At 36.2% G+C, this 16,961-nt stretch overlaps 1 protein-coding gene across 3 annotated transcripts in view; it reads left to right on the top strand.

Annotated features, from left to right (window-relative positions):
- The window catches only part of ZNF521 (zinc finger protein 521), a 312,636-nt gene that overhangs the window by 149,943 nt on the left and 145,732 nt on the right, over positions 1-16,961 (top strand). For all 3 annotated transcript variants that reach the window (XM_049769548.1, XM_049769546.1, XM_049769547.1), the window contains one exon: positions 12,155-12,239. In XM_049769548.1, coding sequence (XP_049625505.1) covers positions 12,155-12,239 — 85 coding nt within the window. The remainder of the gene's footprint in view (positions 1-12,154; positions 12,240-16,961) is intronic.

The raw sequence follows: 16,961 nt of genomic DNA, 5'->3' as shown, positions 1-16,961 counted from the left end.
GACAAGGTAATTTGGGAAAATACAGATTAACTGAAATGCTCCAAATAAGAAAGACTGCAGATAAATTTAGATAAAATGCAGAATGTAGATAAAACATGAAACTGCCTGAACATGAAGTGCTCATTTGGTAGAAGAATGGCTAAAAGAATTGATTAGATCATAAATAGAATATCTGGCACAACACAGGAGTCTTCATCAATACTTTTTACCTTCATCAACAGAACATGGGGCAAATATTGTAAAGGGAAGCAGAGATTATTGTTTGTAAGTAATATGCATTACAATGGATTCAAAATGGCAAGACAGCCTTCTTCCAACACATATAGTCCTTTAGGAAACAATATGAACAGGGAAATTCTCATACGGTATGTAATGAATTATAATAATTATAAAAGGAGGCCCTTATGCTATATTGATAAAATCACCTAAATATTTATAATGAGTCTAATGATATCAGTGCTCTTAAATTGTTAATAAACCTATATACCTTCACATCTTGCTTATCAAGGTTGATGTTAGTTGCTTCAGAAAATATTTCTTAATGGTTTCAAAGTAAAATTTTTCTCCCTCATTAAGCTTCTCTGAGCTTATGCAGATTTTTATAAATTGTGTTTCCAACCTTCAAGATTGGATCTCTGTGGACATGTGATGTTGATGTTGCAACATATGTTCCCAGGCATTTACCTTTCCTATTACTTATCGACCCAACATGCACTGTCTGTGGATACTCAATTTTATATTAGTGAGACAGGTTTTGGATGTGAAAACAGCTAATATATAATCAGAATAATTGATGAGACACATAGACCCACACTTAATATGATATAAACTTTATTTTTCCCTTCCTCCTCAAATTACTCTATGAAAATCTCATTATTTAAATTCTTAATTTTCCCTCTCTCAAGATCTTACTTTCTTAAATGATTTTAAGGTTTATAAAAGAGCCAGTACTGCAAGTTGGCTAGATAAATTTCGATAAAACTAGAAACTAATAACAGCTACAGAATAAGAAAGATAGCACAGGGGATAAAGTACTTACCTTGGTAATGCCAATCCTGGTTCAATCTTTGGTGCACATATGTTCCCCAAAACACCACCATGGCCACATCTACGCACAAAGGCAAAAGAGCCCCTGAGCACTACAGAGTAAATCAAAACACAAAGCAGCAAAAACCTGTAACATAATCATGAGTATCTTGAACCAAATTTTCTGTCCTAACTCAAAAATTAGGCTTCACCGTGCTCTGGGCTTACTCCTGGCTCTGTTCTCAGAGATAACTCCTGGTGAGATACAGAAGATCAGATGGGATACCAGGGAGTAAGTCCAAGCATTCTACTCACTGTACTATTGTTCTGGCCCAATTCAGCCTTTTTTAATCCTAATTTCTGGTGCTGAATTAGGTGATAAATTTGCATCTAGAAGTAGACAAATCCTAGGTAGTAGTACCCTAGGAATAATGGTGAAGAATGTGGGGTGCTTCATTAGATAATCTATTCAACAGTAATTAAGTGCATTTATTGAGCTCATGTTATTTGCAATGGTGTAGGTGTTCTGATTCAGGCAGACTTGCATGGCATGGAAATAAATAGCCTTACCTGCTGTGCTATCTCTCTAGCTCACAAACTCAGGTTTTTTTATTCTATTTTGGATGACATGGTTACAGTAGTAGTAACATCTTTTATGGTATTGTTGTATAGGATCACTATATCTTCACTAACACTGCACAGCCCAACACCCTTTACTACAAGGTCCTTATGTTATTTCTAAATTCAGTTAAATTCAGTTAAGTATATTATATTAAAAGTCAAGCAAATGGTCATATTTTGAGAGAAATTCGTTTTGTTAGAAGACAGCAAAACTTGGGCCCGGAGAGATAGCACAGCGGCATTTGCCTTGCAAGCAGCCAATCCAGGACCAAAAGTGGTGGGTTCAAATCCCGGTGTCCCAGATGGTCCCCCGTGCCTGCCAGGAGCTATTTCTGAGCAGACAGCCAGGAGTAGCCCCTGAGCACCACCGAGTGTGGCCCAAAAACCAAAAAAAAAAAAAAGAAGAAGACAGGAAAACTTGAAAAAAAGACTCAAGTGATTCTTCATGAACTTCACTGTATTCCATTCTGTAAAATTTATTTGATATAATTTATAAAAATTATTCCAAATCTTTGCCTCTGCGTTTTATTTTTAATTTTATTTTGCTTTTGTTTAACTTTGAGTTTCCCAAGAAGTGCTCAGGAAACCTGGGGGCATCTCCCAACAATTCTCAACCAATTTTGGGTGGGGATGGGGACTCTTCCAGTGTTTGGATGTTGTGCTGTAAAGGTTCTGTGTTGCAGGGGGCCTCCAGGCTTGCCTCTACTGATGCTTATAGTGAAACATGCAGTGCCAGGTGTTGAAGTGGGGTCTTTTTCATGAACCAAATCCCTGTACTCTTTGAAGTCCTTGGGTGGGTTTTTTTCGTTTGTTTGTTTTTGTTTTTTGGTCTTGAGATTATACATGGCAGTACTCAGGGCCTATTCCTGGCTTTATGCTAAGTCTACCAGAGAGATGCATAGGGAACTCAGAAATCACAAGTATTTCTGGATACCTCTATGCCATACCCAGTGGTTTCTGATGTCTCCAGTGTGCCGCATCTTTCAAGAAAAGGGAACCTCTAGGAGTGCCTATGAAATGCTGGGAAACCAAGAATTGAACCTGGGTTGTCCGCTTATAAGTCATCAGCCTTAACCACTGTACTCTCTTCTCCTGGTTAAACTTCCTTACACATATCCTTCCCCCCCCCCATCCCTATTACCAATGTATGCTCCTCTATATGCTGTCTTAAGCTAATCTTAAAGCTGACTAACCTTTGTTTGATGTGCAGTCAAAATTAGTGGATTCTAATTTAAAATTTTTAACAGTGTTCACAAAGGGGAAGAAAAAACTGACCTTTGATAAGTATTTTTATATTGACACACAACTTATATCCCAATCTATGATGTTACCATAATGACCTGGCAGATAAAGAGTAACAAGATAGTTACTATTTAATGTGGTAGACATGATCTAAGCACTTTTATGAAGTTCTCACGTCTTATATCAGCTCTAAAATGGAATTTTTATCATTTTTAATATACAAGGAAAGAAACTAAGACTCTGGATCATTAAATTATTTGTCTCCGGGGGCCGGGCGGTGGCGCTGGAGGTAAGGTGCCTGCCTTACCTGCGCTAGCCTAGGAGACGGACCGCGGTTCGATCCCCCGGCGTCCCATATGGTCCCCCAAGCCAGGAGCGACTTCTGAGCGCATAGCCAGGAGTAACCCCTGAGCGTTACCGGGTGTGGCCCAAAAACCAAAAAAAAAAAAAAAAAAAAAAAAAAAAAAAAAAAATTATTTGTCTCCATACTAAATGATAAAACAGCTAAATAGCAGCTAATTGTAGAAAAAGGATCTTAAAACTATTCTCCTACTCAGATGCTAGTATCTTTAGAATGTATATTTTATAGACTGATTTTAGGAATCCTAATTTCAGGGAGAACTACTGGACTCTGAAACCAATTCTGCCAATATTAATCAACTCTGGGCTGGGAATGGGGTCAATTCAAGGGCAGTGGAATGTCCTGGAAAAATAGTTCTGTATCTTTATGCTTTGCTGCTCCAAAATTATAGTAACTAAAGTTAAATTAAAAAACAGACACACAATGGAAATCAGATGAAATTATCAAGTTTAAAATGGTTCTCCATCTTGCAGAGGCGGACACCACATTTAAAAATGCACTGGTTATCAGAGTTAAAGACACAGAGCCAGAACTCTGTTTCACAAATGAAAAAAGATAGCTAGGGTTTGGTCCTTCTGGTACAGAGACAAAGCTATTTTTAAAGCAAGACATATCATTGCTCACAATAAGAAATTTTTAAAAAATCTGTTGTTGGTAAAAAAAAAATCTGGGACTAGGATTTTTCAGCATGAGTAGAACAGTTGAGTAGAACAAGGTTTTGTTTTGTGACTCAAAACTGGGGGCCACAGTGATAACAAAGCAGATAGGGTGTTTGCCTTGCATACAGCCAACCCGGGTTTGAGACCCTGTTTGCCAGGGGTCTTCAAACTTTTTAAAGTAGGGGCCAGATTACGGTCCCTTAAAGATCTGGAGGGCTGGACTATATGAGCTACTAATTCCTACTCACACTGCACATATCTTATTTAAATAAAATGAAAACCATTTATTAAACAGATCATGCACCAGTATTTCAATGGGAACTGTGGGCTGGCTTTTGGCTAATGAGATGGTCAATATCTGGTTTCATATTTGTCACTGCCAGCCGCAACAAGTGATGCAAGTGGGCATGAGTTAATCTTGATCTGGTTGGAGATTTCAGATGTTTCATTCTTGAAAAAGTCTGTTCACTGGCATAAGTGCTACCAAAGATGGTTACCATTTTGAGTGCATGGTTCCTGATATTTGGATATGTCTCAGAGGGGAGAGATGCATAGAAATTCAAAAGGTTACTTGACTTAAATGCGTCTTTCAGAGAGTCACAATTCTGCAGTTCAGCCAGTTCCATTTGGTAAATTGTAAGGACATTTTCAATCTCAACAGAAAATGGGTTACGAAAAAGCTGTATGTCCTGTTCATGGAGATGAAGCTCTTTGAATCTAAATTGAAACTCCTTTTGCAACAATTCTAGTGAAGCCAGACATGTTTCCTTTGGGAATGCAACCAATGGTTTGTCTGCTGACAGGTTTTGAGTTGTTGGGAGGTGACTGAAGTTTTCCTCCTGTACTTGTTTGATGAGAAGGCCTAATTTTACTTCAAATGCTTTCACATGCGATGCCATATCATAGATGAGCTTCCCCTTGCCTTGAAGTTGCAGATTGAAACTGTTGAGTAGCTCTGTTATATCTGTCAGAAAAGCAAGGTGCCATTTCCATTCTGCATCATTGAGCTCTGGTACTTCTTGGTTTTTTTGAAAGTAGAAAAGCTGTAATCTGCGGAAGTAAGTCATAGAAACGTTTCAAAACTCTCCCTCTACTCAGCCAATGGACTTCTGTGTGGTACAGAACATCTTCATGGGCAACATTTACCTCAGATAGAAATTCCTGAAATTGTCTGTGGTTTAGTGCATGAGTTCTAATGTAATTAACACAAGATACCACAATTTTCATAACAGAGTCCCACTTCAGTGATTTACAACACAGCGCTTGTTGGTGGAGGAAGCAGTGTATGGCAATTGGATGAGGATGGTTATGTTTGTCCATCTCTTGTGTAATGTGAGCAATTACTCCTCTCTTAGACCCCGCCATGCTAGGAGCACCATCAGTTGTTACACTGACTAGTTTAACCCAGTCCAGCTCCAAACCATTCACAGTTTGGCAAAACTTTTCAAATATATTCACTCCTGTGGTTGTACCTTTGATACTTTGCAGTGCAGTAAGCTCTTCTGTGATTTTAAAATACTCATTTGTCCCACGCATATAAATGAGAAGTTGGGCAGAATTACGAACATCATTGCTTTCGTCGAGTGCCAAGGAAAAATAGCAAAGTTTCTTTGCAGAGTTTTGCAAATGGTGCAGCAAATTTTCTCCCATTTCTTCAATCCTTCATGTCATTGTAACTCCTGAACGGCTCACTGTACTAAATAAATCGGCCTTCTCTGGACACATCTCTTTGGCAACAGAAATAAGGCATTCCTTAACAAATTCTCCCTCCACAAATGGTTTGCCATTGTGCGCTATTAGCTTGGCAACTTGAAAACTTGCCCGCAGTGAGGAAGTATTTAACTGCTTCTGTTTCACAAAAGTATTTTGCTGAGTCATCAGTGTATGTTTCAGTTGTAATATTTTATCTTTTCTCACTTCTCCAACCAAACAATCATATTTATCTTTATGTTGAGTTTGATAGTGGCATCACAAATTGTATTCTTTGAACACAGCAAATATATTCTGGCATATCAGACACAGCTTTTTGTGCCGCATAAAAAAGTAATCATAAGTCCACTGTTCTTTGAATATCCTACACTTGCCATCAATTTTTCTTTTTCTTGACATCATTGTTTCCTAGGGATTCCAAACTGATATTAGTGAAATACAAATATGTGTGTATATATACACACAGTGTATGAATCCCCATTAGTCCCTGATGTGAACACTTACCCCTTGCAGGCTTTTCTAAGCAGACCAGCTCAGTCCCTGATATATCCTAGTTATATCTCCCTATATAATGCCCAAATTGATATGAACGGAATCAGCATGTGAACACTGAAAAGGAATTGCAAAATGCATATAAAATTTTCAATGTAACCCCTTTAAAATGCTTCAGCATCGAACCCCTAATTTTCCACATGGGCAATTCAGCACCGAACCCCTAACCTCCCAACCACCGCCCACCCCCTAACTTTGATTTCAGCCCTGAACGCCTCACCACACCCCCAAAGGGGAATTTTCATATGAGTCACCCAAAGCCCAATCGGGCAGAACCCCACATCTGGCAAAAATTTATTTCTATGGCACTCTTGACTGACCTTTGGCAGTGGAGAGAGTGGAGGAAAACCTCACTAACATGCAAGCACAGCACACAGACACCACGTTGCCTGGGGGTGGAGCAGGCGCCTTTTTATATCATATAGTCACCCACATGTGGTACTCCTTGCCACGTGGCATCCAGCGCCCTCCAGTTATGTCATCAGCAACACACGCGCCAAGCGCCAGGCACAAGGGCGCATCATTGTCCCTCTCAACACCGCCCTCACGCCCACCCTCCCAGCACACAGCATGCCGTGGGCGGAGGCGGTTGATGTCGTCCCTGAGAAACCATGACACACTGAGTGTATATACTGGCAGGTATCTTGGCAACCAAACAGTGCTCACTGCTGGCGGGCCGGATCAGACTCCTCTGCGGGCTGCATGTGGCCCGCGGGCCATAGTTTGAAGACCCCTGCTGTATGCCATATGGTACCACAAGCCTGCCAGAAGTTATTGACCCAGGAGTAGCAACTAAACGCTGCCGGTTGTGGTTCCCAAAACAACAGAAACCTGAATTAGTAGGCCTTCAGAGATCTACAATAGATGTGACACCTGCTTTGACACCCAGCTTTGTGACACCCAGGTTTGATCATAGCATCGCACATAGTAACATGGGTGTATCCCTAAAATAAACACCCCCACTCACCCCCACAACAAAGCAGTAATATGCCAGCTCTATAATTCTACTCTCAATAGTACCAAATCAAATGAATGAATCTAAGGCTAGGATTAGAAGCAAGAACTGAACTAAACAAAACCAAAGCTACTTTATACTACAGAAGAAACTAACTAAATGAAACAGTTTGACACATTTTTAAGTAAGTATGTTAATACACTGAGATAAATAAGGATGTGGTTTCCACTTAAAATGAATGACAAGAATGAAGTGATAGTATGTGTGTAGGGTACTTTTCTTGCATGTGGTCAACCTGGATTTGATCCCCAGCACCCCATGCAGTTCCCTAATTACTTAGGGTAACCCTTGAGTATATCTAAATGTAACCCTCTCCAAAAAAGAAAAGACAAATCATGAAGCATATCTAAATAGAAATAAAACTAGATAGATAAAACTAAATAAATAGAAAGATTACTTGTGTTTGAAGTTAGACTTCTTAGCATTAGTGGTCATTAGACATTTAAAATAATTACTAAAATGGCTTTGCTTTTTTGTTTGTTTTAGGGGCATACCTGGCAATGCTCAGGGCTCACTCCTGCCTCTGCACTAAGGGATCACTCCTTGCAGAGTTCAGGAGATCAAATGGGGTTCTGATGATTAAACCTAGGTCAGAAAATATTGAAAATTACCTGTATAAGAACTTAGAGCACAGACTGCCTTAAAATGTGCCTGGCAAGCATTATTAAAACATGAAGAAATGAGAGACTCCACTCTAGTCTATGCCTAATCCACATTCTTAGTAACTGAAAGGAAAGTGTCAAAGACATGTACAAACTGAAGAAATGAACGCTGAAAAAATTCAGCACTGAAGATTCAGATGAGGTCTTAAATTTGATTTTTCCCTTTGTTATGGAGTTGGCAGATCTATAGGTAGCTTATAACTTGGCAATATAACTGAAGACAGTTGAGGGCAGAGAGAATCTCAAAGTAGACTAAGGGAGTAGAGAAACCAGTTCTTCTTTATGTAGTCACTTTGATCTACCAATACTATAGTATTACTATTTGTATAATATTTTATTCTCAAAGTATTACTTGTTCTTCTATGTCTATGTTTTCCTGTGAACCTAGACTATTCTCTCTTATGTCTTGATTCAAATATAGATTTTAGATTTAGTTATAAATTTTAAGTTCAGGAATACTTAATTATGAGATCCTATGTTCTATGTTGCATCAAATTGAGAGACATATTAACTCAGTCTCCATTAGTAATGTGCTGAATTGCACTGATATTTAGTGAATTGCAGTAAGTAGATCAGATATATCTATTGTGAAGAGACATCTGTCTCTTTGCAGTTATCAAAAAAAATACAATTAACACATTATTAACTTAGAATAGCCTGTCTTCTACTTTAAGCACCCGTAATGATTTTCCTGTATATCTTTATTTGGCATTACAAAATGATGATTTTCTAAGTCGGTTATCTCGCTACAGTTTCAGTGAGAACTTTTCATCATCAAAATAGGCTTGAACAATACTTGCTCCTAAAAAGATATGCTGCTTCTGTGCCTTTGGTTGCCAGTTATCAGAACAAGAGAGTCATGTAATTGTCACTTCCAGCTGTGCAACTGAGATTTTGGGGAGTGCTTTTCTGGTTTTGAACGTTATTATAGACTCATTGATTGTGGTGGATTTTTTATACTGTGTTTGTTTTTAAAAATATAAGGGCAACTTATAACTGCAATATGTATGTATATTTTTTCTTCAATTTGATAAGCCTAAATGTGAAGACTAAATCCTAGTGGAATATAGATTGAAGAGGGAGTGAAGTCAATCAGAATAATGTTTTTCTAAGTATACATTTTTAAAGAACTAATCATTTTTTAAAATATGAGATGCTCTTTACTGAAAGTCTCTGAGTACTTTAACCAGAATATAACTGAAAACAAGAATGTCAAAAAGGCACGTTTAAATTGTTCGCAAAATCAATCAAAAATAATGAGGTGCTGGGAAAAAGTTGTATTCTTGATAATTACATCTATCAGTATCAGAAAACAAAAGAGAACAATCAGGAAATGACAACCCCACTCCCAAGTAACACATTAAAAAAGGCTAATGAAAAAAGTCTCTCTTAAAAATTGTACTAAATTAGCATTTCAAGTAAATTGACAACTTAGGCGTTGATAAAGGCCAATCTGGGGCCCAAACAATGGAAGTTCTGTTTCTACTTTTATCTGCTTTTAAAAGAAATGCTCTCACTTGAATTTTTTTGTTGTTGTTGTCTTCTCCATATGTGAATATAATTGTCCTTGAGGAGCTAATAGTACTCTCCTTGTCCTCAATATGCCCTGTTATGTTGTGCTTTGTAGAGTTCCATTCCATTTATTAAAAAGTTGACCAAATGAAGGTACTGAAAGTTGATCAAAGTGTTTCTTGTATCATGTACTTATTTTCAGTCTGCAAAAGGGTTAATGCTACAGCTAAAATACTAAATGAATTGGGGCCAGAGAGATAGCATGGAGGTAAGGCGTTTGCCTTTCATGCAGAAGGACGGTGGTTCGAATCCCGGCATCCCACATGTCCCCCTTTGGCTGCCAGGGGCAATTTCTGAGCATAGAGCCAGGAGTAACCCCTGAGCGCTGCCGGGTGTGACCCAAAAACCAAAAAAATATAATAAAACAAAATACTAAAAGATGAATATAACGATTATTGTTTATTTATTTTTGGCTTTTGAATCAAACCTAGTATTTTGGGTCAGCATACCCAGTAGTGCTCTTGCTCAGCTGCATGCAAGGTAAGTGCTCTATCCACAGTACAGTGCTAATCTTTCCCAACAAGGATTCAACCATTCCATACAGCTCCAAAGCCAAGGGTTAGGACAGTGTGTAAAAGCAGCAGGAAAAAAAAACACAACAAAAACAAAACAAATTAAAAAAAAATCCTTGAGCCTAGAATTAAAAAGAATTAGTGGATGCACCTGCCTACACTTGCACTCCTTCAGGCTGATAGTTACTATTCAAAGTTTATAATCACCTTATTCTAGATGGTATATGGAGGCTAGGAATCTCTCAATATTTTGCTAAGTGTCTATGATGATAATAAGGGATGTCTTAAAGGTCATGTAAAATTACCTTAAAAATGAATGTAAAAATGAATTTTATACTCTGGTCATTGAAAAGAAAACTTCAACACATGGCAATTTGCATATTATTGCTCTGTGTTTGGGAAGTGTGAAGTGAGATGAGGAGGAGTGCAAGCTATGGTTGATGGAGTGTTATTTTTTTGTAACATTAAATTCTTTTTTCATACAGTCTGAAATTTATGAACTTATAAAATGAGGCTATGCCTTTGGTAGTTAGATTTCAAATAGATATTTTAGATACTGTTTTAAGTTTAAATTGTGAATTTGAATTATCAATAATAAGAGAAGTATTTTTCTTTTAATGATAAAAGAAAACTTACCAACATAGATCTTTAAATGTGACAGTTCATTTTGAAGGTAGTATAAGTACTGGCATTTTATTATTTTGGCTTGTCAAGTGATTTTATTCTTTATTATTATACCAGGGAAAAAAAAGCCTAGTATATTCCACCAACATATTCATCAGTCATCATTTTTTTAGACAGTTTTTCGACATATTGTATGTTTTACTGTGCTAACAAGAGAAAAGACTAGCCATTAAGTTTATGTTTCTTTGTTTTTCAGCAAGGTCACATATCAGGAATAATGCTAGAAGTATGCTAATAAACAATATATAATGTAGGTCATCTGGGAGTAAGAAATATTTTCTAACTAGTTCTAAAGGGAAATATTCTTAAAAAAAGGAATAGATGTTATTTACACAACACATGTTGCTCTATATGTCACCATCAAAAGCATCTTGTAAACAGCTCTGTGCAGTAAATTTTCTTTGGTGATTGTCAGGGTTTTTCAAGTCTGTGTTAGATTTAGATTCAGCGCACTCAATTTGCAGTACACCTAGCAACAAATGTGGATTTTGTTGAGTTCCCTAAAATTAATTTAATTTACAGACTGATCTTCCCTTTGTTACCATTAATGAAGCAAATTTATTTGACTGTAGATAAAATGACAATTCTATAAGATATCCTTAGGAAATGCCATTGATGTGATTTTGCAAATCTCATTTTCTTATGTGTGGGAAATTTTCAAAATGTATTGCTTCATAATGATTTATTTTGTTTTCCAAGAGGGTTTTTAATTGTAAAGACCAAGTTTCATCAGAAAGTAAAATATATAATTAGCTTTCTCTAAAACATAGCCAGTACTTTATTTGTTGACTTTATCTAATATAGCCATTTGGGGGGGGGAAGGAACACAATAACAAAGCATGAGATTATGAAGATTGCTTTTATCAGAGAGCCTTGTAGTTAGCATGCACAGAGCTTTTTTTCTCTTCCAGATGTTGCCAGTGATATAAAACTAATATTACTTCCCCAGGCCTCTATTTATTTACTTATGATAGAAGCATTATAATAAATTCTGCTTTATTTCACAGGACTGTTATAAAAATGTTTAAGTATTGTTTGAATATTCATTATGATATGAGTTCTCTCTAGAAGAAAATATAATTAAGTGCTGGCACTTAGTGACTTCTGAAGCATCAGCTAAAGGTCAGCTAAACATTATAATCTCCAAATCTCTTAACTATTTTTTTGTGAATCTTTATTGTTCATTTTGTTTTATGATATCTCAATAAAAACAGGTATTGTTGGACAGAATAAGCCAAATACCTTTTACACACTTTTTATACTGGTTTATGTTTTTGAGATTAGAATCTTTTGGTCTATATTATGCCATCATTATGTGTCTTTATATTTTCTAAAGGTTTGCAACTAAAAGTTTAGTATTGGAATCAAGGTTTTAATGAAGAACTTAGGAAACTCCCCCAAGTGACCCACGGATCCTAGCAATAGGTAGATAATCATCCTCTCAGAAGAAATGCTATAAGTAGGGCTGAGTTTTTTTTTAAAAGAAAACATAACAAGTGCACTTGATTAAGTAATTCTGTTTATACTTGTTTTCTCAGAAGAAGACTTACCAGTGCATCAAGTGTCAAATGGTTTTCTACAATGAATGGGATATTCAGGTTCATGTTGCAAATCACATGATCGGTGAGTAACACTAAACCTTCTTCCAAATAGAGTTTTCTTCGACTGACATTTATCACTGTTTATATAATTAAGCAGTTAAAGATGAATTAATTGTTCAACCATCAATGATTTACATAAACATGATTGATTTTTTTTATTTCTGTTATTAGAACAGATAAGGCATTAGCACATTTTATTTTCTGCAAGGGCTAGTTTAGACTTCTGTTGAGAATTATATATCTACTGCCAGTCAAAACACAGGTGATTAACAAATTAAATCTAATCATTTTTGCATTATTGAAAACTAACAGGAATGGTTAATGAACTGGATGTTAGCTTTCCATAGAGTTTTAGACAGGTTTTAATTTCAGAAGTTATTATTTTAATGGCACTGCTGTGTGTTGCTTAAGCATCTTCGTATCAAAATCTAAAGTGGTAAGTTTTTGTGGTAGGGAAATATAAATAATTTAAATTGCCATAAAATAGTTCTTTATGTATGGTTTCAACAGCCTGGAAGTAATCATGATCATAAAAATTATGTAAAGAATTCAGTAATCATTTTTTTATTCCCCACAAATCTTACAGAAATATTTATAAAAGCAGATTGGGTAAAAGTCTTTGTAGTTACACTAGACCCATGAATTTGGTGTATTTTTGCATGTTCCATGGTCTAGAACTAAAAGTATAATTTTTTTAACTTACATTGTTCCACTATTCTTTATTCCTCTTGAGATTACTGTTTATACATTTCAATTTGATAAGCACGTAATAATACAGAGTTTTACCAGCCAATTAAGCTTTATCAAGCAGATCTTTTTCTCTTAGTAAAATCATTATTACTTCATACTATTTTTATTAATTTGTGTTATTCAGGCTATAAGAATTTTTTTATTTCATACTCTCCTCATGGTATTTTGTAATACCATAAATAATTGTAATGTACTATAAAGGCGCATAATTAACCTCATGCTCTCCTATTATCAGACTCCCAAACAGGAAAGTAAATTCAACATTTTAGATTCAAACTTGTTTTTTTTTGTTTTTGTTTTTGTTTTGGTTTTTGGTTTTTTGGGTCACACCCGGCGGTGCTCAGGGGTTACTCCTGGCTGTCTGCTCAGAAATAGCTCCTGGCAGGCACGGGGGACCATATGGGACACCGGGATTCAAATCAACCACCTTTGGTCGTGTATTGGCTGCTTGCAAGGCAAATGCCGCTGTGCTATCTCTCCAGGCCCCAAACTTGTTTTTAAGGATAAGGCATTAGAAGGATTAGAAGAAAGTTTAGTGGAAGAGTTACACAAACTATCATTACTGATCACTAAAACAACCATAACAAAACCTCTAATGCATTTGAAGATATTAATAAAAATAATTTCAAAAGCATATTGGAAAAGTGATTAATATTTCTACACCTTTATTCTGATTAATATGTTTTGCTTTATTTGTAGTAGTATTAGCTTTATTGTTCTGAAATGATGGCTCTTTAGTAGGATTACTTCTTATAAAAGACTTTGTACAAAGTGGAACATAAGCATAACAATGGAAATATAGATCCATACCCAAAATTTAAGTGACTATTATTATTAGTGATTTTCTTAGACAGTAAATAGCATATTCTTTTTTTGTTTTCTTTTGTTGTTTGGGGGCACACCTGGTGGCACTCAGGAGTACGCCTGGCTCTTTGTTCAGAAATTACTCCTGGAGGTGCTCTGGGGGACCATATGGGACCGCCTGGGATCAAACCCTGTGTGGTCAGCTGTGTGTAAGGCAAACACCCAACCCAGTATGCTATCGCTCCAGTTTGAGTAAATAGCATATTCTTAAATGGGACAAAATGTTTGCAATTTTAGTAAAAATTTAGAAAATAATAGTAGGATTTAAGAGAAAAATAATGTTCCTTACAATTCTCTATTTTGTATTTGAAGAAAACACTTTAGGGGTCAAACTTGTTTTTCCTTTTTGGTGGTAGGATTTAGGACACGGGTTAGAAATATTAAAAAATTAATCTTTCCAAGTCCATGTTTCATGAATGGAATTTACTGGTGGCATTCATTCATTCTACTTTATGCTACATTTTTTTCACCAGTTTTAGTGAAAACATATCTCAGAGTGAAAAGTTTGGAACTTATTTCTCAAAAGTTTTATTCTATACTAACTTATTTTTAGGCTTATTATTTATCACAGAACCAAGACAAATATATTTTTATCACAGTGTTAATATTCTTTTGCATATATAACTGGAACTAGTGTTGAGTTGAGAAGAATACTTGTTTTCTTTTTATTTTAATGTCCTTAGCAGCTATTGATTTGTAAGTGAACCATTTTTTAAAAATTGCTTTACACAGGGCCGGCGAGGTGGCACTAGAGGTAAGGTGTCTGCCTTGCAAGCGCTAGCCAAGGAAGGACCACGGTTCGATCCCCCAGCGTCCCATATGGTCCCCCCAAGCCAGGAGCAATTTTGAGCGCTTAGCCAGGAGTAACCCTGAGCATCAAACAGGTGTGGCCCAAAAAAAACCAAAAGAAAAAATTGCTTTACACCTTTCCTTTCACATTTATTTATATCTTGTATCTTTAGTGCTTTCCCAGGACTCTCCTGCTCTTACCTTAAGGTAGTATAGTATAGCACCCAGTTCCTTTTCCAATCTGAACATTTAACAATTCACTTTTCATCAGACAAGCAAATTCTATTTTTTTTTTCACTCAGGACCTAGTTATTTAATTCACACTACTTTTAATAGTAAAATATTTGATATCCTTGCACTTGAGGCCTAAACAAATGAATAGCATGCATTTAATTTATGTCTGTTGACCATGCATCTAAGTTCATAAACTCTATTCATATTGTTAATGTCTAGAGAGAATGTATAATGGGAGGATGTCACAAAAGCTAAGATACTCTTTTTTTAAAACCCCAGTGTGATACTTAGTCTTACAAGTGAGGCAAAGCAGCATTATTTTGTTGACTAAAATGCCTCTATTAAGGGGAGTTGTTTTGAGTTGTATATTTGTTTGTTTGCTTTAATCAAAAAGTAGTCTCAACCAGTCTTTTAGCAGGAAGGATTTAGAGGCTATCTGAAAGCCTCTTATTCTCTTTGTTAAGTGTTTTACAGATTTTGTTTCACATTTCAATCAGTCTAGAGGAAGGATTCTATCACCTGATGGAAAAGAAGGTCTGTAGATGAATGACCCAGTGAGGTGTAACTTTAAATTCCTTCTTTAACCAAGTCATTTACATTTTTTCTTATGTAGCACACATGTTTAAATGCAATTTCAGTGTCAGGCATCTTCCATGCTTCTTTCTGGATGTGCTAGCCTCAGGCTATTGGCTAGGGACATTTGTGAAAGGAAAACCATCAATGTTTCTACCAAGTATATACAGGAGATGCTCTACTTAAGTGCCGTTTTACAGCTAGGTGTGGACACATGGACTGAGTTGCAGGCATAATTACTCAATAAAAATGCATTAGGGATTTGACTTATGTCTATTAAGGAAAAAAAGAAAACCTCACTCTCCACCACATTTTGACACACTTTCAGTAAGAAATCAGACCAGTGACTATTTAGGGGTTTCTTTTCTTCTTCACACACACACAGAAAAGAGCTACAAAAGATTTTAACAGCTTTCCTGGGGAAAAGATTTTTCTCTTTTAAAGTCCGTGCAGATGAGAATATTTTTTTTGCTTGCCTTTGTTTCTTTCACGCAGTTTATGTTGGCTTTTGACCTAAGAATACAGAAAGAAGCTACTGCATATTTTTGTGTTTTCGTTCATTAGTCACCTCTTTCTATCAGCATAGTAAATATTGATCGTTATTTTCCTCTTTGAGATTTCTGTTATTAGTAGTTGGTGCAGATTAACTCAAATAGAGATGAAACCAGAGCATTTAAATGTGTTTAACTCAGGAAAGGGATTGCCTCATATAAAATTATGAGGCTCAACAGCAGTAGAGTAAATTTGTAAGTGCTCTGAATAAAGGGCTGTTAGGCATGCAATAATATAAAGAGATGACATTGCCAAGAACTATTTATGAGAAGCTTAATTTTTTCACTCTGATAATTCTTGACCAATAATTACCAGCCTCTAATTATCTATTTTAGTTAGAAAGAAATTTCTATCACTATGGAGGTTGGCATTGCAGCTAGCACATAAATCCCCAAAGAAACGAATGTGTTCCAAACAGCCACAAACAACTGTCTCATGAAACATAGTGAGCAAATTGCAAGCGGCTGGTGGTAGACAACCAGCAGTACGCTCCCCATCTAAGACCACTCAGTTGACAAAGAAATGATCAAAGGGGAGAAATACCATTATCCTTGGTCTCCTTCGAGTTGATGGCTGAAGTCATGGATGTTGGAGCAGTGTGGAGACAAGTGACTGTGGCCATTCCCAGATTTCCCTTTCAGAGTTTTTGGATGGAGAATGGGTTCAAACTATTTACTTAAGAAGTAGTTTTTAAATCCACTTAGAAATATGATTAATATGTGTTTTATATGTTTTATTTTATTAGAAAGACTTTTTGATTTTTTTTTTTTTTAGAAAATTGTAGCTGCAGTGGGATAGAGCACCCTATTTTGTTGTTAAAGAAAAAAGAAGAGCGGGTTCAGAAAAGATTTTTGAATAACTGAGTTCTGGGTAGAGGAAAAGTAATGTCTAGAGCATATGGGAGGAAGCAAATATATAATAGTCACTTGGAAAAACAAAGCTAGATTTGGGTCTGTAACTAACAGCTAATAGGAATACACTG

The sequence above is a fragment of the Suncus etruscus genome, chromosome 3, assembly GCF_024139225.1.
Source record: "Suncus etruscus isolate mSunEtr1 chromosome 3, mSunEtr1.pri.cur, whole genome shotgun sequence".
Classification (NCBI taxonomy): Eukaryota; Metazoa; Chordata; class Mammalia; order Eulipotyphla; family Soricidae; genus Suncus; species Suncus etruscus.
Note: the sequence above shows the minus strand (reverse complement) of the source record. Positions and strands in the feature narration are given on the sequence as shown.